Source organism: Dysidea avara, chromosome 8, assembly GCF_963678975.1.
Source record: "Dysidea avara chromosome 8, odDysAvar1.4, whole genome shotgun sequence".
Classification (NCBI taxonomy): Eukaryota; Metazoa; Porifera; class Demospongiae; order Dictyoceratida; family Dysideidae; genus Dysidea; species Dysidea avara.
In genome coordinates, this window is record NC_089279.1 from 35221027 (window position 1) to 35240897 (window position 19871).

Genomic DNA, 19871 nt, shown 5'->3' on the forward strand with positions numbered 1-19871 from the left:
TGTTTGTGTGGTCATTACCTTGGTGACTGTGGGAAGATTATCTACACTTTGTGGTAGACAACTTACATTTGGAGGGAAAATTTATCTGACTCAAAAGAAAATAGCAGAAAAGTTTCAATGTTGTATTCCAATCTAACACTTTACTTGTTTCACTCTGCCTGTTCTATTATTAGCTGTTATGTAATGGTCAGTTTATTCTGCACCTTGTCCATGATAATTGGTAGTTCCTATATTTGCACAATTGAGGTTTGTACAGTTGCAATAACACACCTGTATAATCACCACCCCATGTGTGTGACATGCTCACTGCCAGCATGGCAATGCTGATATGACTTCCAAACTACCACAAGTCCATCCTATAACCACCACAAATCTTACAAGTAAAACAAGTTGTGTCAATACTATCTATGACCACTTTTTATGAACTAGGAACCAATGATAAAGCTTGCATCAGTGTGTAAACATGAGCGGACACTGTAATATGATTGTTAGACACTGTGTCAGTATTGTAATGCGTGTGTTATACAAATATTGCTGATGGTACAATATACAAATGGAAATGGTGGGAAAACTTGCCCCAAATTAGATATGTAGTATCGAAACTATAGTTTCTAATATGCTACATAAAGTTCAAAGAGCTTAGTGCACTTCAAGGTGTTCTGATGTGCCAGGCTTGTGTCTTTATAATTAGATTTGTTATGTCAATTAGTCTGGTGTGGTGAATAACATTATCACATGTGCTTACTCAACAACATCCTACAAGACTAATGAATTGTTTGCACTGTCAGTCAAATGTCAGTCCATCCCAGTGTCGTAGTACGTTACTGAGGAAAGTCTGTAAACACAGAGTGATAGACTAATACAGCATGATAAATGCTGTGTCATTCTCAAGACTTGACCCACAAATATATATATATTTTTTTTATTTTATTTTTTTTGTGCAACCAAACAAGCAAAATTAATTGTAAGTGTTCTGGTCATCTAGTTTTGAGCATTAATGTAGTGTGACTTAAGCTGTGTAACCATCATCAGATTATCAGTGAGGGCCTGTCCAGTCTCTGGCTTTTAGTCATAGTATTGTCGAACAAAGTTCTGAAATTGCTTTTGCAGTTTCAAGTGTTACTTATATTATTAGTGGGAGTTCATAAGTGTTGCAAGGCTCAAAAGAGCGTAACACTTAGGATATTGCTCTGTTTTATGAAGAGAGCAGTAATTGTCTGGGCTATGCCTGGTTATGTTAACAGGTGCTAACAGTTACAGTAGATTGCAAGACAGTTGTCAGTTACATTTCCTTTCGCTGGTGATATCACATGAAAAACAGCCAATCAAATGCTTCGTAAGAATGCGAAAAAGTCTGGCTACCTATCATTGGTTGGTTTTCACACAAGTCCCTTGTAGAATTTTTGTATTGTAACTGACAACCGACATGCAAAACACTGTAATAAGCAGCCAATGAGTGTTAACACAACTGTGGAATTTAAAAGAATGGGGATTTCAATAAAGTAGTATTTCTTGTCCCCTAAAGCAGAGAGAATTACTTACTTGTTAAGAGCTGTTCAGACTCTTTAATGATTACAAATAACAGTACTTTTAAGTCATCATGGCTTTCTAGTATTCTAAGGTGATGATGCAATAAACCACTGAGCAGCAGTGGATGATTGCCCTATATGGACTGAGGTTTAAGTAATTAGACAAACGTTGTATCACGCTCCTTCACACCTTCAGCACTTACAAGCTCCTGTCAACTGTGCTTCATCATAACCCAACTACTTTATCAAGCACAGCTTGACCCTCAAATGTATGTAAAGTACATACTTCAGTTGGCTAGTGAAGGTCACATGTTGAACATGTGAACACAGAAGGATAACATTGCAGTACTTCTTATAAATCACAAACTGTATGTAGTACAAGAGTGTAGTTGAATGAGTTTTGTAGTAGTGGTCACTTTGAGTACTGCTTGGTGGTGCATACATTTAGTACCCACTATGTAATGGATGGAGTAGTGCAGTATAGTACATCAATTTTGTTTAGTTCTTTAATTCAATATATTATTCAGTCTTCTCTATCCACTAGTGGGTTGGAGGTCGTTATTCACTTTGGTCTGCCATCGGATTATCAATTGCTCTAGCCATTGGTTAGTGTGTGTTTGTGGTATGTGCGTGTAGTGTAGTGTAGCATGTGCATGGGTGCATGCGTACATGCATGTGTGTGTGTGTGTGTGCGTGCGTGCGTGTGTAGCAGGTGTGTGTGGTATATATCGTGCGTGCATGTGGTGTGGTGGGTGTGCGTACGTGCGTACACGCATGTGTGACTCTGTGTGTGCATGTCTATGGTTGCACATATTTGCAGGTATGGACAATTTTAAGAGATTACTGGCTGGAGCACATGCAATGGTATGTATCAATCACTACTACACTGTGATGACATTTCTTGTGTATTTCAGGACAATCATTTCAAGACAGCTCCAATGGAGAAGAACGTAAGCACAACATAGTCACCATTGTGTATTAAACACAACAGAGCACACAATACACCACACTTGTAGCTCTGTTAAGACTAGTATGTATATCATGTATTGTGTATGTACTGTTGTTAGGTTCCCATGATTATGGGCATGTTGGGGGTGTGGTACAACAACTTCTTTGGAGCTCAAAGTCACTCACTCCTGCCATATGATCAGGTACTGTCTTCATTGCTGCCTTATTTGACGTAACCATTTTCCTTACTTAGTACCTCCATCGCTTTGCTGCCTACTTCCAGCAGGTTAGTATATTAGTATACAATGAAGTGGGAGTAATATATGGAGCAAACAAAACTGTCATGAGTTTGATTTTTGGACCTTAACTAAGTGTCTGTGATATGTGTGCTAGTTCCCTAAAGTGTCCAGTTCCATTATAGTGAAATGTGTTCTATTCTACACTAAAGTCCCCTTCTTGATTGGATAGGTCACCCTACCTATATACACACATAATTTCAAAGAGAGCACAATTTGCTGCTTATCAAGTTATGAAATTAAAACCCACAATCAGTACTGGTAAGTAGGTGTATATAAACCATATCACTACAAGCAAGAGTCCATAATAAAGAAGAGAGTGTCTAACTTCAATATGACCTATCAAAAATGACCCCGTTTAGTAGCTCCGTATGTTATAGTTTATTCACGCATATCGCAGACGTGTTAAATAAGCCTTATCGACACCTCACCTTCTAGCTCTTCAATACAGCCGCCTGAAGCCGCATTGAATCACGTGCGCTTTGCTGAATAGCATGGTTTTGATTGTGGGTTTCTCAAGTTGAAAGCGTGGCGTATGGAACATGGGGACACTCCTACTCGCTTGCAGTCTCGAAAGCGAATTTGTCGCCCGTCAAGGGAAGAGTCACTCCCAAAACGATCTTGCCACTCTTCGACTGAATCATCAACTGGTTGGTTATTTGACGAATGTGACCTGGCTTCAGACGATAGTTACTGTGAAGAATGGGACACAGCATTGATGGAAGGAAATCACAGTGAGCCGTTGGTGATGCCAATCGAGCCAGAGGCAATGTCATCATCAAGTTTTGTTGCTGCTTATAATGATCAGCTTCTGTTATCTAGAGCACTTGATGAATCATCTGTACCTAGGTCAACATCCCTACCTCCAGTGATTCCACCTGTAACTACTACGTGCATAGAGCAGAAAGAGTTTTTGCAAAGTATCATTGACAGCATAGCTGGTAAATTCCCAGAACTAGTGTTTACATTAAGATACAATGGCCTGGACAGCACCAACCCCGTGTTAGAAATATCACAGAGGGCGGTGTTTAATCACCCCCCACTTGGATTGACCCCTCGAGTGTGTGTTACCATTCAGAATAAGCACTACAAAGTTCATGTTATGATGAGACCATGGAGTGAAGGAGAGATAAAATCAATTAATGACGTAGAAGAACTTTGTGATTTATTTTGCAGGAGATCTCTGTACAAATTCTGTCCTGGAATTGATCCTGTGCATTATGAGAATCAGTACAACAAAACAATTCGATTTCATATCAAAAGTGTTCGGCAGTCAGAATTTCCATTTTCACGAGTAGATTCTGTGAATTGCAAACTCTGGTTTTTACCTGCATCAAACTGTAAGGTAGCAGAGAAAGATGCTAGTGAAATGAAATGTCCTCCTTGCAAACGTTTGGTCCATGACCTAAACCTCCAAAGAAAACGTACCCTGGAAGAAAGCCCAAGCAGAAGGATAAAAAGGCAATGTCCCTCTTCAAGAGCACGCCTGCAGTATATGTCACCTGCCAGCAAGCAAACACGTAAACGGTATGCTCAATATCAACGATCCAGTAACATTCGGAACTTACGAAGGCTAGAGGATAGTGAGGTTGTGCTCAGTGATGAACAGAATGTGGAGATGTGTGCAGTAATGGAAGCAACACAAGCTGAAGATTTGGATAAGCTGTACCAGGAAGGAGACCAGCATGGAGTAGGAAGTCTAATGAAGACATTGTGGTTGACAGATAAAGATCGCCAGCAAAAGCAGTTTTTCTCAGATCAGGAAAAGAATAGTAAGTGATATTTTTTTGTTTTGCATTACTTTTGTCTACTCTTTTCTTTCAGCTAACGGAGGTCGTGGGAACAGGTGGAACATGATTACTATCCGTATGGGTAAGTGAATTATTATACCGTATTATTGCTTTCACACTGTTTGTTCCTGTAGCCCTAGCTATTTATACTCGTAGCCCTGCAGCCTACAAAGCTCTGCAAAGTTTTGATATTTTAAAATTACCATCAAAATCCACCATGCAAGCATTCACTGGAGCTTTCATGCATGCTCCAGGAGCAAGTAACGTTTGCATCATTAAGCAAGTGGCCCAGTATGTTTTATTTAAAGAAGACTGTCGAAAGAATGGACGACAAGAGCCACAATCAGATGGAGCCTTGATATTTGATGAGGTCAAGGTGGCCTGTCAGTTAATGTGGAACTCCCGCAACCACCAACTAATGGGGTTGGCAATGACATCGAAGGACATGGCATCTTTGAGCGATGTTTACCGCATTCTAAAAGATCCTGAAGCCAGCCAAACATCTTATATTCTACAATTTATTTGGAGAGACCTTACCAGCAGCTATGACATAGTGGGTCCTTACTATACATCTGCTGCCTCAGTGGAAGCCACTTTTGTAGTGGCTTGTTTGTTTGAAACCATCAAGCTTTTTCAACATCATGGTCTGAAGACAAGTTTGTTGGTCTGTGATGGAGGATCTGCAAATATTGCTACAATTAAAGCAAGTCATTACTGCCATGGGGCGTATTCGATCAAAGAGGATGGGAATGACAGATATGAGGTAGAGCCATGGATGATTAACCCTTTTAATCCTCCATACAAGATTTTCTGGTTGATTTGTCCATCACACCAGGTAACTGTAATATGATGGTTGTGTTAAGTAATTGCTCTATTTCATAGTTGAAGAATATGGTCAATGCACTGTTTTCATCCAAGGAAGGAGGGACGAAACAGTTTAGACGGGGAGACTCTACAGAGTTTGGATGGAAGGCAGTCACAGACTTGTATGAGAGAGAGCTGCTACGGGTACACAATGGTCAGGCAAGAATGGTACCAAGATTGAGGGAGGCTCATTGTTTACGTGACTCATGGACAAAACTGAATGTATTGCCAGCTAAAATTATGCAGGTAAATTTGAGGTTGTATTTAAAAATAGAAATGTTATGTGACTTATACAACCTTGTATTGTGTTTATGTACCACTTGTTTATACAGCAGGAGCAAGTCCTTGGTGAACTATTTTGGTACGTGAATCAGAATCCTCCACCAAACGATGCAGCAAAAGCGCAGGAGACTTTTGCCTACCTAGAAGCTTGCAGTTTCATTTTTGAACAGGGATTATTGTCACACGATCAGATCAAAAGCTTAGATAGCAAGGTCCTTCAGAACATTACAAAGGGGTATGATTATTTTTCTGGATGGTTAACTTCTATCCTAAAGAAAGGTACTGCCATACTATGGTATTATATAGGTACTGAACCACATTGTACTTGTTATTAGATCCTCAATATCCTCATACATCATCTACCCAGCGGTCATTCCTCTCTTGGCAAAGTAAGTTTGTTTACCATAAACAATAACTGTACAAGTGTCAAGCTGTTTAGATTTAGCCGTATAATTATTTATATGACTGACAATCATTTGTATAATCTTGTTTAACAGCATGGGACCTACTACGAATCGATGTATATGGATTTCAAGCATTCTCCAAGTGGTTTCTATCAACGTATCCTACATATTTTATCTCTCCAATTCGCCTGTCAGGATCAGCTGTGGAAAGCTTGTTTAGCCAATACAAGTTTACTGCTGGTGGAAAATTGGACTCGGTGAATTATACTACTGCTCGAGCTGCTCACCTAATCAAGCAATGTGCTGCTACACATCACAGCGGTGTCAACTACAGGGATGAACAGCTAAGTCTAGTACAAATTCCTCTGGAGAAGAAGTCGTACAATAAAAAATCTGTGTAATTTTTTAATCACATTGTTTGTATTATAATGAATGAAAATTACTTCTTACAACAAAAAATCAGTGTAATTTTAAATCACATTGTTTGTTAAAAATCACTTCTTACTTCCTAGCTTAGTTTCTAATTTGGCATGATGAGCTAAAAGCGTAGGTCTTAAATTTATGTCAACTGTTGATGCCAAGCCTTTCTTTGTTGCCAGCTGTTGCTTTGTTGCTGACAAGAATTCTTGAATTCTTGTATTACAGATTTTCCTTGTAAATGTTTCAAATACATTCCTAATGGCATCTTCTGAATAGATCGTTATGTTTGGTGACTTTGAAGCCAGTATCTCTTTGAATGTATCGAAGAATTTTGTCTCTTCCTGAATTCTTTCATGTGTTATCTAGAAGGAAGACAGTTATTTAAATTGATCACAACAAAGAGTAAGCTAACCTTAATTAAATTGTCCCCTTCTTGGTGTAGCCAATCAGGATTCACAGTTTCTTTGACTGCAGTATCCACTTGTCTCAAAAATGGTATAAATGTAGGATCAGGGGAGTACATGTATCCTTGGTCACGGTACTTGAGGTAACTTGGCATACTGACTTTATCCTTGGAATTCATACAGTGCAAAATCGATATCTCCTGGGATAAAATATTCCTTTGATCATCTTTGCAATGCTTCATTTCTTTGTAATGAAGATGGAGCAAGTCTGATATAGCTGCACCACCAAAACGAAAATACACATCATCTCCATCAGCTACCTGTGTTGTACTTTTATTACTGGAACTTGTGGTACTGGAATTATTACTCTGAAAATGGTTAACATGACCCAGTAAGCAGTGGTATAATGCTGATGATATGGTCATCATCACAGGATTACTCACTGGGACAGGCACATCATTTTCTTCACAGAATCTTAGCCACATTGTTCGAGATTCGTCAATCTGATAACCAACTGGATCAGGTAGTCCAATTTCTAACATGGTGTGCTGGCTGGCTAATAAGAAGGCACTGCAGTACTTCTGCCACTGAAACTGGAAACGCAAAAAGGATTCAGGCCCCTTTTTACACTCTTTATACAGACCAACAAAACACAGTCGATGGCTCACGATTATATCCTTAAGGGGCTGCTCTGTATCATGGAGCTTGACAGTGATTTTCTTCAACTTTTCAGAAAATAGCTGTTCATCAAATTTGACATAAACCTCACTTAGAAGTACAGAAAGATCAACTGACTCTAAAGATGCCAGCATCTCATTTCTCTCTCTCTGGTTCATTACTTTCGACTTTTTTTTCTTTGGTGGTGGTAAGCAGCTTTCTGGTGTCTGTGACGGCTCTTTATTGGCTGGAACTGCTCGTTTTCCTCGGCCCTTTCCTTTCTTCTCTGCAGTTGGTTTGGAGCCATCTCGCGTTCTAGAAAAGCTATAGTATAATTACGCGTCAATGTTCAGACTTTAGTTACTACCTGTTCTCCTTAGTCATCCCTCGTTTCTGCCTTACAGTAGCTGCTTCTAGCTCAAGTTCCAGCGGACATTCACTCTCGGAATTTCGGCTTGCCACGCTACAAGAACGGGGCTTACGTTGAGAATTAAGCCTTATAACGCTTTAAAAACTTACCCCTTGTGAATCTTATCTTTACCTGCTGCTTTACTCCTGGTAGTTCTTTTCACACTTTCAGCAGTCGCCATGCCGCCTTGCTAGCTGTTAAAAGTATCGCACGTGACGGCGCAGATCGCTCAATTCATTAGGGCTCGCGCGTGGCAAATTAACGCTAATCAACAATTCTTTAAGGGAAGCCAATTCACCTTACTTTACTTAACGGGGTCATTTTTGATGGGTTATATTGAAGTTAGACACTCTCTTCTTTATTATGGACTCTTGCTACAAGGCATTTGTCAATTTCTAAGTTCTTTTCTTCGTGAAATTTTGTATCATTTTTTGGAGAAGGCCATACACTTTTGGAGGCCTTTCAATGTTCAATCCAACACTGTATTCATCCATAAAGAAACTTGGATGTTTATTTTGTTTGTAAAATTATTCTGGACCCAATGTTAGAATGACCTCTATCCAAAATGACATCACAACATAAAATGGTGCTGATACTTGGAGGACTTTATTACTTTCACTATGGAAGATTTGAACAATTCTCAATTTTTATGATACTGTGATAACGGACTACAAGAATGGTGTCCAGGTACAGTGATAGAATTTTACGGTGCATGCACTAACGCTGTTTCGTGCTTCCAAAGTGGGAAGAAGATGGTTTTCCAGAGCATTTGGGCAGCGACGATCGATACACAAGTGACACAGAAACGAATTAACAGCCTTGTGAAGAAAATTATCTTGATAGGATGCTAAACGATGTACAGCTTAGTATATAGAATAAATCTACACATGTACCCTATTGAGGTCTGCTTAGTATAAATGTTAGTAACACTCTATTTTACCATTTAGAAAAACTTTATTCTGGTATTGTTGAAGATTCTACTGAAGACTTCTCTGATATATTGAATTACCCTAGTGTTCCAGAAAAGAACATCGTAAACATACACCAAAGCAGAAAGCATAGAGGGGAAATTATTGTTGTGTACCACTTTGTAGAAATTCATCTGGACAACAGAAAGAAAGGAAATGGTTAGGATTACCAAAACTATCATTTCATACATTCCCCAAAGCTGGTACAATTACATACAAACACATAAAAATCTGTTCACAGCTGAAGATTTCTCATCAACAGAAAAGAATCACCTTGTACCAACTGCAGTTCCCTCAGTGTTTCCCTGGACAACTGAAAGCTTCAGGTGGCACAGTGACATTTCACAAATAGCTGCATCTGAAAAGTAGCGATGTGATTTGTTAAGGGAGAAAAGTGGTTTAGAAAACACACAATGCAGTGGTAGTGATGATTACAGAATAGATGAAGATGAGGATGACCCCAAGGAAGATGACTTGACTACTACTATTTAGATGATACCACTGTAACATCAGCAAGTGAACTTAATGCCCTTCAAAGTCAGATTTTAAATTTACTTGCATAACTTCTGTAATTACAACAATCAATTGCTGAAAGTAAAATGTCTGCACAGAAGTCACTGTTCCGTTTACAGAACATCAAGGACTGCGATGACTTGATTAAATTTTATACAGGCTTTCCAGACTATACCACATTAATTGCTGCCTACAAAATACTCTTGGAGTCAGATGCCAGTGGAATGCAACAGTGGCATGGCAAACATTGCCCTACAGTGAATCTAAACAAGGTAGATTTACGTAGTAAGTTTTTTTTAACTCTGATGAGACTTCGTCTTGGGTTGTTTGAGCTGGACTTAGTGAACAGGTTTGGGATATTACAGTCAACAATATCATACAGTACAGTAGTACTGTATATTAGGGATCATGGAGAATTGGGTTTTCCTAGCCAAAAAATTCACCCGAATACCAGCTTCACAACTCCATCCTGGCACCTTGGCAGTATTGGTTAGGTATAACCAAGCCCAAAAGTGCCTTCAGTATGATCCTAAAGGCTTGCAATAAATAGTTACGAAATTTTTTTTTTTTTAATTATTCAATGGAATTTTCTACTGCCTGCCTGCCTGCCTGCCTGCCTGCCTGCCTGCCTGCCTGCCTGCCTGCCTGCCTGCCTGCCTGCCTGCCTGCCTGCCTGCCTGCCTGCCTGCCTGCCTGCCTGCCTGCCTGCCTGCCTGCCTGCCTGCCTGCCTGCCTGCCTGCCTGCCTGCCTGCCTGCCTGCCTGCTTTCAGGCAAGCATAACTCGATAACGGCTAAGGCTATGGGCTTAATTTTTTCACTGTTTGACATTGCTTCATGCCGAGACCTGCCTTTTGGCATACCGCAGTATGTACAATCCATGCATCATGGACTTACCTTTGTCCTCCTTTGTGTCCCATTTCTTTTTGCTGACAGCCTAAAGTGTCGATTCGCGGTAGCGCGATGCATGACTTCCCTACAGTACGTTTGTAAACGGGAATTGTCCGTATTTTTCATGGTGAATGGACTGATTGCAGAGATGATTCTAACACTGTTCTTTGCTTGTAACGCTGTGTAACTGGCTGAACATAGCTGAAAGCAAAGAGTAATGGCTGCTGCACTTTCAAGGCAGTAGTTGATAGTTGGGGGCATGAGAATCATCATATTTTCGAGGTACTGGATTGTTGCAGAGGCACTTCTTCTACTGTTTTTCGTCTGTAGCGCTGTGGATCGGGCCAAACACAGCTGAAAGTAAAGCGTAATGGCCACTGTACTTTCAAAGCAGTTTTGATAGCTGGGGCGTGCGCTCAGACTAAAACATTAATTCAGGTGCCATCCTTTCTTTTGATGTGGTATGCGTGGGTTCGCCAGTCAATAATCTTACAAAAAAAAGTAAGCAAACAAGTTGAAGGAAAATTTGAAATTTTAAGTTCGATCAGGGACCATAAAAAAAGGTAAGAAACAAGGGAGATCGATCGCCTACACCTGCAGGGATTAAATGTTCACTAGTGTATCTGCAGGTGTAGGCGATCTCCCTTGTTTCCTTACTTTTTTTTTTTCTATGGTCACTTAGGCTAATCGAACTTAAAATTTCATATCAAATTTTTCCTTTAACTTGTCAAGGATTATGACAACTTGGATCAACATGATGTACCACACCTTTAAAGGAATTGAGGTGTTTCCTTCTTGGCATATAGTAAAAAAAAAATTAATGCCCACTATTTTCGAAAAGGATTATCCAAACACTTGCAGCAACTGAGTTTCAGTTAGAAAGGCCATCCTCTCTTCTGTCACAGTCCTGCATCTTCTCCACCTTCTCCACCTACAAGAACACAAACACCATTAAAGTTCTCATAGACAAGTGGAGCATTATCCTTTGTGTCTCCATGTTATGGAGGATCCATTTCAGACAGGCGACTAGTAGAAGTTAGTGGGCTATTAGAGAAGCTGGAGCCAGGGGATGAGGTAATGGCTGATAAAGGTTTTCAGATTCAAGACATTCTGGCACCACTTGGTGTTCGCTTGAATACACCACCATTCCTAGCTGCAAACACTCAATTGTCTGCTGATGATGTCATGTTGACAAGCAAAAATTGCATGATTGAGGATCCACGTAGAAAGAGCTATAGGACGAGTAAAAGAATACCATATATTACAAGGTGTTCTACCTGCTGCTATATGGGACACCATCAATCAGATTGTTTATGTATATTTAGTGAGCTAGTACCATGATTGGTTCACATAACAATGTCAAATCATGTTTATATGTTAATTGTGGAATCATAATGACTATCACCATTATAAATTATTTTAAAAGGAGTAGGTTTCCATCTATTCCACTGTTTACAAAGTTCCCAAGCTATCACTGAGATAAAAATTCCTCCTATGATTTTGAGTTCAGGTGGTGTATCTGAAAGTTTCGGGCATAGGTCATGAATGATTGCTCTGCATATGATGTAGTCACAACTACTATGCTCCTTTGTAAACCCAGAGCAAGTAAGTGAAGTTCCAAATCACCACCCCAGCTGTTAGGATTCAAATATCCAATTGTTTTTCTAGCCATTGTAACATAGATAAGCCATCTTCCTGGCAAACTTGTGGGTATTTATACATCATTACTAGAGCCACTCTTCTCAATGCCATACTAATGTCAGAATTACCCTTACAATTAGCAGGAATTAACTCAGCCTGATGGGCCACAGTATGGTACATGCAACTACCATCGCCTTTCCCTACATGTTTTCTGACATGTAATTGTTGCAGAAGAAAATCTACTGGTATGAATGATTTGACAAAACCAATGCCTGTACACTCTAATACATCTTTTCCTGTGGCTGGTGCACTCATAGCTGATGGATTTGTTGACTTAGTGGCAACTGAAGGAGCTAGAGAAGAAGCATCTGGAATAGATTTATTGGTTAAAAATCTTGATGGCACAATTATATACGGCACGGTTGAAGGTAAAATTTGTTGAAGTAAAGCTCTTTAGCTTTTGAAAAGCTTTTCTCACAAAAATAGAATCGTAATTGATACGTTCTTTGAAAGGGTCTTCATTGGGTGACCAGACAACAAAATCACACCACTTCGTATTAGTTACACTGATTTGGGTTTGTACTTGATAGAAATATCCGTGAGACTTAGAGAGATACAGAGAGATACAAAGAACCACTGTTTTCAACTAAAAAAAGCTCTGCTTAATTTCTGGAGGTCTCAACAATAGATCTCTTTTCACACAAATATGGGCATTTAGTTTCTAAGCACCTTTGTTTCCCTTCATCTTTGCCTATAATGATTCTGTCTGGGCTAGCTTCTAACCATGGAGTAAAGGAATCTACCTCCAGACCACACACCCTCACATCTACAAAGATTCCATGGTTATTCAGGTACTTCACACATGATGAAATGGCATCATTGTCATGCTTCCTGCCATAGCAAATAGCAAGTGTTTCCAGAGGTTTTGAAAATATCTTTCTCTCAACAAATGCTTTGTAATTTGTACTCGGCTTATGGTGGCACACTTCTTTCATTATAGAAGTAGTTATACAAATTTTCATTCATTGCGCCACAGCTCAGAATCAAACTGCAAACTTGTTTTTGCCTCCAACTCTGTTGCTTGGGAGGAACTTATAATGACTTGGTGCTCATATAAAATATTACATAAGTGTGATGGGCCAGTTGATGGTTTGCCACCAGAACTTCAGCCTCCAATACATTATGGCTGCTATAAGTGTGGTCGTGATTAATGTGATTTAACTTAGCTGCTAGTTCCCTTTGAAAATTTCTTTTTTAACAGCAGCTCTAGCCAAGCGCTGCTTCCTCACTTCATCCTCGTGGCTTTCAGATGGAGCTGTTCATCATCTAACAACTGAACAAAACATGATGGTCAGTACTTCTTAAGAATTGTTCTATCGTAGTTGGCTCTTTTCTTTTCTGCTTCTGTTTTTGCTGAATCAACAGCTTTACAAGCTGCAGCAATCTTGCGCTTTGCAATCTTGGACAAGATTGTGCTGAGTGTTCCTGACTTATTGGGATCAATAATTCTTCTACTCACTGGTCAGCAATCCCACTGATTAATTATTTTATCCCTTGCTCTCTTTTCCACCCCATACTCATGCTTAGCTAGTATAACCTCATCTGTTGGTCTAGCACCACTACTCCTAGGTGTAGATTGATTCCAAGTTTGCAATCTGTCTGTGCAGCCTTTACACTCAACATCCTGCAAGCCACAGTGGATATAATCTTCTAGACAATACAGTGTTGCTGTAACATGATTGCAGCATCCCGATAATCCTGCTGGACAGGAACAGTAAGCTTTGAAAATCTTTGCAGATGACTGATGCACAAGAATAAAAACTTTGTAGACCCAGTCTTTTCTCATTGATGGTAAAACAATTGATGACACACAAACACAGTCCTGCACACTAGGCATAGAATGAAACTTGATGTTTTGTACATGTCCATCTCAAAAAAAAATGGTCTTTTTCAAAGTTCTAGTATACTTGAGATCTGTACATATTCACCATCATCATCATCAGTTACATCAGAAGCAACTTTAAGCTTTTCATTCATAGTACATTCACCATTTTCTGCTTTTGTCGCCCTTTTGTCAACAATGCCTTCCAAAGGACTTACCCTTTTCAACAACACTTGACATTCCACCAAATAATCAAACATAGTGTCAAAATTAATTTTTGGCAAATCATAGAGCTTGCTGATCCATTGAGGATCATCTGCCTCTGGCACTGATTCTAACAAGCGTTGGTGTAAGGAGTTTGGTTCTTCAGCAGCTGACAACTTCCGTTGTAAGTTTACACCATTGTCAGGATCAATCAAATACTCATCCCAGCCAAGCTTGATGTAACACTGTACTCTGAAACATGAGAACAAACTGTAAGTAGTTAATTGGAACAACAGAGATAATTGTGCAATGCGTAATTACTTTATGCTATCATCTTAGCACTGAGGTAAAGTGTAGACTGTGTGCATTACCACTAATAGGTGCATTTGATATGAATACAATAAATCATTATTTTTAAGTTCACCTTTCTATCAGTTGTGTTTTGTTTCCAGATAAAGGTGCACCGCGACAGGCCAGCTACCTTTTTCAGCTGAACAACATTCAATTCATTGGGCTTCTTGTCCTTAAGTGATGCACCAGGGATGTCATCTTTGTTAAGCATCAACATTTGTTCAGTATAACCCAACACCATAGGCTCATCTCGATCATCAGGACCCAGCTCGTGAAGGTCGACCTCTGGAAAACCATCTTCTTCCCACTTTGGAAGCACGAAACAGCGTTAGTGCATGCACCGTAAAATTCTACCACTGTACCTGGACACCATTCTTGTAGTCCGTTATCACCATATGATAAAAACGGAGAATTGTTCAAATCTTCCATAGCAAAAGTATTAAAATCCCCCACTATCTGCATCATTTTATGTTGTGACATCATTTCAGATAGAGGTCATAACTCTGGTGTCTAGCCCCAGGTGTTTAATAGAGGGTATACGCATTTATTATTTGAACAAAAAGTGGTCAATATATTGAGATTAGAGGCATGCCCAAAAAATTTTGTCGGTGAACAAATCCCACACAAAAGTACGGGTAGCAAATGTGGCTCAGACTATAACTTGCCACATGAACTAAAGATAGGGCTGAGGTAATTATGCTCATGATTCTTTGCATTATTCTATTCAGAATTTCCTAGAAAAAACTTACATTATGCTCAAAATTCCAATAAATTGAAATAGTAGGATGGCACCATAATAGGAAGTTGAAGTACCTACCGATGTGGTGTTTGATCCAATCAGAAAATGCTTTAATACTGACTATATAGGAGCAAGTGGGAAATGTTGTATATAAAAACCATACAATTTCATTACTGATTAATTGGTTGCTAGCTAGATTTTTGATTAAATTTCTTCAGCAGGGATATACGTAATAACATTACAAATTAAAATGGCTGGATGCTGTGAAAATAGTGAAAAACATCAGCAGTAGACCATAACCATATATTTGACCATGAAATAACAATAGTACAAGTTCTCCAATACTAACTAAATGTTTATAGCCATACCTAGCTTTGCGTGTGACGTGTTGTCTTATGCCTAACATTAAATCGCTTAATGCTACATAGCTAATAGTATTGCCTCTACTTCTCCTTACTCAGAACAGGTATTGGGAGTACAAATTGTATGACCAAATTTATTTGTAGCATGTGTATCAGTTGTGTTAGTTACATGGTATTGTGAGCATGCAGGTTTCAGTTTACTCCAACTATTGTGTATTTTTATTACAGGGAGACATGGAGTCTAATGGAAAGAGTGTGACTAGATCTGGTGATCGTGTGGACTACTCTACTGGTCCCATTGTATGGGGAGAACCTGGAACTAATGGTCAACATGCTTTCTACCAACTGATACACCAAGGTGTGTGTGTGAGTGCATGCATGCGTCATGCTGTGTAGTGTTTTGTTGTCTTCAGAGGGTATAAATCTGTTTACTTTATTGGTAACATTTTGTACTCTCTTAATTTACATATATGTGTGTATACCATATAAGGGTATCCCTCCTGAATACCATTGTGTGGGTAAATGAGTACATGTCCACTACTTTTTGTGATTACAGTCACTGTCGAGTCTCATCTGTTTTCATCAGAGTTTACACTGCTAACAGTTTGTAATCTCACTATTTTATATCATGTATGTACTCTTGCTACTTCGTATAGTGTTATACACTTAAGTGTTTTGTGTGTGTTTAGCAAACCCTAATGTAATGCATCTTGTCTCTTAGGTACAAAAGTTATTCCTGCTGACTTTATTGCTACTGTTGAGACCCATAATCCAATCCAGAATGGTCTCCATCATGAGGTATGAGTTGTGTGTATGTTGTGTGATGGTGTAAGATGGTGTACTTGTGGTAGATCCTGCTGGCCAACTTCTTAGCTCAGACAGAAGCTCTGATGAGGGGTAAGACAGCTGAGGAGGCGAAGGCTGAGCTTGAGAAAGAAGGGAAAAGTGGCAAACAATTAGAATTGATCCTTCCTCATAAGGTAACAAAGGAATAGTATGCTACTTTTTACTGAAAACGAAAAATGGACTACTACATACATGAATTTGACACTCACAATCAGCTTGTTTAACCGTACAGTAATCGTCTTCCAACTTTACAGTGTCATATAGCTAGCTACTTAGATTTTAGGAGTAACTAATTACATATTTTAGTAGATAATCTGTGCAATATGACATTGAGTAGGGCCAGTTCTGGCCAAATTGGGTTGGATGGGCCATCCATGGTGAATGATAGATATAGCATGCTCCTGCTGGGGGGGGGTCTGGGGGCATGCTCCCCCAGGAAAAGTTTTAAAATTATGTATCATCTAGGAAATGTCATCCAGAAACATATTTAGCCTAATTTTAGTTGGACATAGTTATCATGAATACAATCAATAACTACACTGAATTCATTCATAATAGCTACATGTGAGAGCATGTCCAATTGCTAGATGAGTAATGACCACAGTACTGTCTGTTACTGTATCAGTGGTGTGGCCTCGATTGCACAACATGACAATAAGGCACCCACAAATTAAAGCTCTAATAACAATAGTAAATATTTTGATGCATGCTACTGCCAGAACCTTTCCGTAATATTCCGTGTTTTGAGAGATTTGTATAGACTGTAGTAGCACAGTATCTAAGTCCTTTAACCTATATTTCATGCAGTACAGACTAGTGTTTTATAGCTACTGCTATAATTTACAAGAAGTTCAGTTTCAAGTGAAGTTTCTCTAAAAAGAAGCAGCACTTGCATGCATAATTATATGGCTTCTCATACTGGCTGCTATGATATTCATATAGCTACTAGTCAAGTTGACTGTAGTTGTGAAAATGTTGGGTTGGCCATGGCCTACTCAGCCCCTCCCTCCAGAGCCGACCTTGCATTGAGCAAATGTGATCACTTGATGTGGTAATGTTTTGACACACGCATGTAACGAAGGTTGCTATGTGCACATCGTGCAGAAATTGATTAGGCTAATTAAACTCGTAACTTGTCACAAGGAGCTGCAACAGCTTGTTCACAAATAGATGGGGCACCTGTACAAACCAATACAGTACAATATGGAGGAGACTGAGTGTGGTCCTCAACTAGACATTGCAGTTCAAATCCTGGGATTTTTTCCTTTCTTTTTGTATTGCCTTATTAGCTGTGTCAAGGTTTTTAATTCTTGTTTACAAGGTTAGGTAACTCGAATGCTGCAGCACAAGTTGTTGTCACACCTTCAGTGCTGAACACTGTAAAGCAGTAATAGTATAATAATGAATTTGGTTACCAGGACTGTAGCAGTCCATTAGTTTTTTCTCTAGACAACAAAGAAGTCATAAAATGAAGTTTGAGTAAATTGCAACCAGTCGGGTTTTACTTATCGGGTCACATATAGTAACCAAATTGATAGCTATCAATCTGTTACACACTAGCCTTTGTACATATCGATAATGTCCGAAATAAAGTGCTTATTAACTTAGTACTCAGGGATTTTTATCTCATTGCTCTGTGTGATTCTTGTTTATTCTCCATTGCACATTAAACAGACTAAAAACTTGAGCTACATTCCTTAGGACAAACTGTCGTGTCAACAATCACAGCACAACGCGCACACACACATGTACATACACAAACACACACACACACACACACACACACACACACACACACATTTAGAAAAACCAATTTCAGTAAATCAATTTCTGCCTACAGTGGGCTGTGGGTGCACGCATGGTTGTAAACTGCTGAAGTCACTATGCTATATTCTACACAGGTATTTGAAGGCAACAAACCAACCAACTCCATTGTGCTGCAGAAACTGACTCCCTTCACTTTGGGAATGATGATCGGTAAGCAGTACACCCACTATAGTGAAGTCACTACTCCATATTGACATTAGCAATGTATGAGATGAAGATCTTCACTCAAGGAGTGGTCTGGGATATCAACTCATTTGACCAGTGGGGGTGGGTGTGATTGTTTGTTGTAGGTAACAAGGAGTAGCATGTACAGCTAGTTCTTGTGTGGTTACATGTAAAATGCTCTCTTTTTTATGTATGTAATAGTTGTAACATGGGCATGAAGGCTTTGCCTGATATGTATGCCCGACTGCCTGAGGGCATACATATCAGGCAAAGCCCAAATGCCTGTGTTACAACTAATATCTAACACTTATTAGGCTGATAGCCTGTACAGGGTGATCAATCGCTCAAGCCAATACGAGTGCAGCCACTGAATGTATTATATATGTATACCTAAAATTTTCGATTATGGGTTAGCAGCTAGTACGTTCAGTTATGATAAACAGGAATATCCTAGAGATATAATGGAGAATTTCCGTTACGCAAGTTTAATCAGTGCTATTGAATCGTTTATGGAAAAACTACACAGTTCACTAAAGGCCTAGACAGGTAAGCTTGCTTGTAGAGTGGTTACTCCGTGTAGAGTGGTAGATTTGTGGTGGGGGCGTGTCCATATTCAAAAACGTACGGAAACGATCGGTGAATAAACTATAGCACTAGTTTTCACCTTAGCCCAACGTTTTTCAACTCGTAGGATGGCGAGGATAACAAAATGCTCACCATCTGAGTCGTGTATCCTAATCATGTGAGTGTTAATCGATCCCCACAATCAATTTCGGCATCAACGTATATAATCACTGCCCAGTTGTAGCCCGGTCTACATTTCGTATGTAGCCCGGCTAGCTGGGTTACATATGAAATGTAGCCCGGGCGGTTCCTTTGATCTAAGGTGTGAAAGTGTTACATATATATTTAATGCATAATGCCATATCCACCATATAGTTCTTGTAACTCTTTAATGTTTGACTTAGATATATAGTTGTTTATTTATTATCTTCTTGTAGAGTTGAGCTGGGCAAACAGTTAGCTAAGATAATTCAACCAGAGTTACGAGGCACTGATCCGGTCAAGGGACATGATGCCAGCACCAATGGCTTGATCAACTACATCAAGGGACACCGACCCAAACTGTGATCAAAATTTATTCAATCAATTAACTGATGCTAGATTTCAATTATAGTTTCCTGTGTTAGTTGTATAGAACTGTCTTACTGGTGTAGCTATAGTAATATAATAGCTGTAAGGAACACAACAAAACAGAAGAAGGGAGGAGGGAGGGTTGTATCCCACCCTAATGCAGTCAGCCTAATACAACAGTCAATATTAATGGTAGAACTAACTCTAATCTGTATATAGATACTAATATGATTGCCCCAAATATTGAGATACTCTACAGCAGTGGAGGAGACACCCTTATTTGGGGGGTGTACCTATAGCAACTTATCCAGTGGGTCTACGCACTTCCCTCCCCAGCAAATTTTGAT

General features: G+C 39.3%; 2 protein-coding genes across 4 annotated transcripts in view; both read left to right on the forward strand.

Annotated features, from left to right (window-relative positions):
• Positions 1 to 19606, forward strand: part of LOC136262662 (glucose-6-phosphate isomerase-like) — a 65617-nt gene extending 46011 nt beyond the window's left edge. For both annotated transcript variants that reach the window (XM_066057024.1, XM_066057025.1), the window contains exons 12-22: positions 2074 to 2134; positions 2350 to 2393; positions 2444 to 2479; positions 2597 to 2680; positions 2731 to 2763; positions 15781 to 15910; positions 16274 to 16350; positions 16404 to 16532; positions 18300 to 18375; positions 18426 to 18492; positions 19392 to 19606. In XM_066057024.1, coding sequence (XP_065913096.1) covers positions 2074 to 2134; positions 2350 to 2393; positions 2444 to 2479; positions 2597 to 2680; positions 2731 to 2763; positions 15781 to 15910; positions 16274 to 16350; positions 16404 to 16532; positions 18300 to 18375; positions 18426 to 18492; positions 19392 to 19521 — 867 coding nt within the window. In that variant the 3' untranslated portion in view covers positions 19522 to 19606. The remainder of the gene's footprint in view (positions 1 to 2073; positions 2135 to 2349; positions 2394 to 2443; positions 2480 to 2596; positions 2681 to 2730; positions 2764 to 15780; positions 15911 to 16273; positions 16351 to 16403; positions 16533 to 18299; positions 18376 to 18425; positions 18493 to 19391) is intronic.
• LOC136262658 (uncharacterized) lies at positions 3076 to 8371 on the forward strand. Of its 2 annotated transcripts, none has more exons than XM_066057018.1 (7): positions 3076 to 4545; positions 4598 to 4645; positions 4698 to 5398; positions 5446 to 5673; positions 5760 to 5988; positions 6045 to 6098; positions 6207 to 8371. In XM_066057018.1, the coding sequence occupies exons 1-7, from the start codon at positions 3309 to 3311 to the stop codon at positions 6512 to 6514; spliced, it is 2805 nt and encodes a 934-aa protein (XP_065913090.1). In that variant the 5' UTR covers positions 3076 to 3308; the 3' UTR covers positions 6515 to 8371. The 2 variants fall into 2 exon arrangements, with proteins under 2 accessions (XP_065913090.1, XP_065913091.1); XM_066057019.1 differs by having other exon boundaries at positions 5482 to 5673.
• Positions 19607 to 19871: the final 265 nt, after the last annotated feature.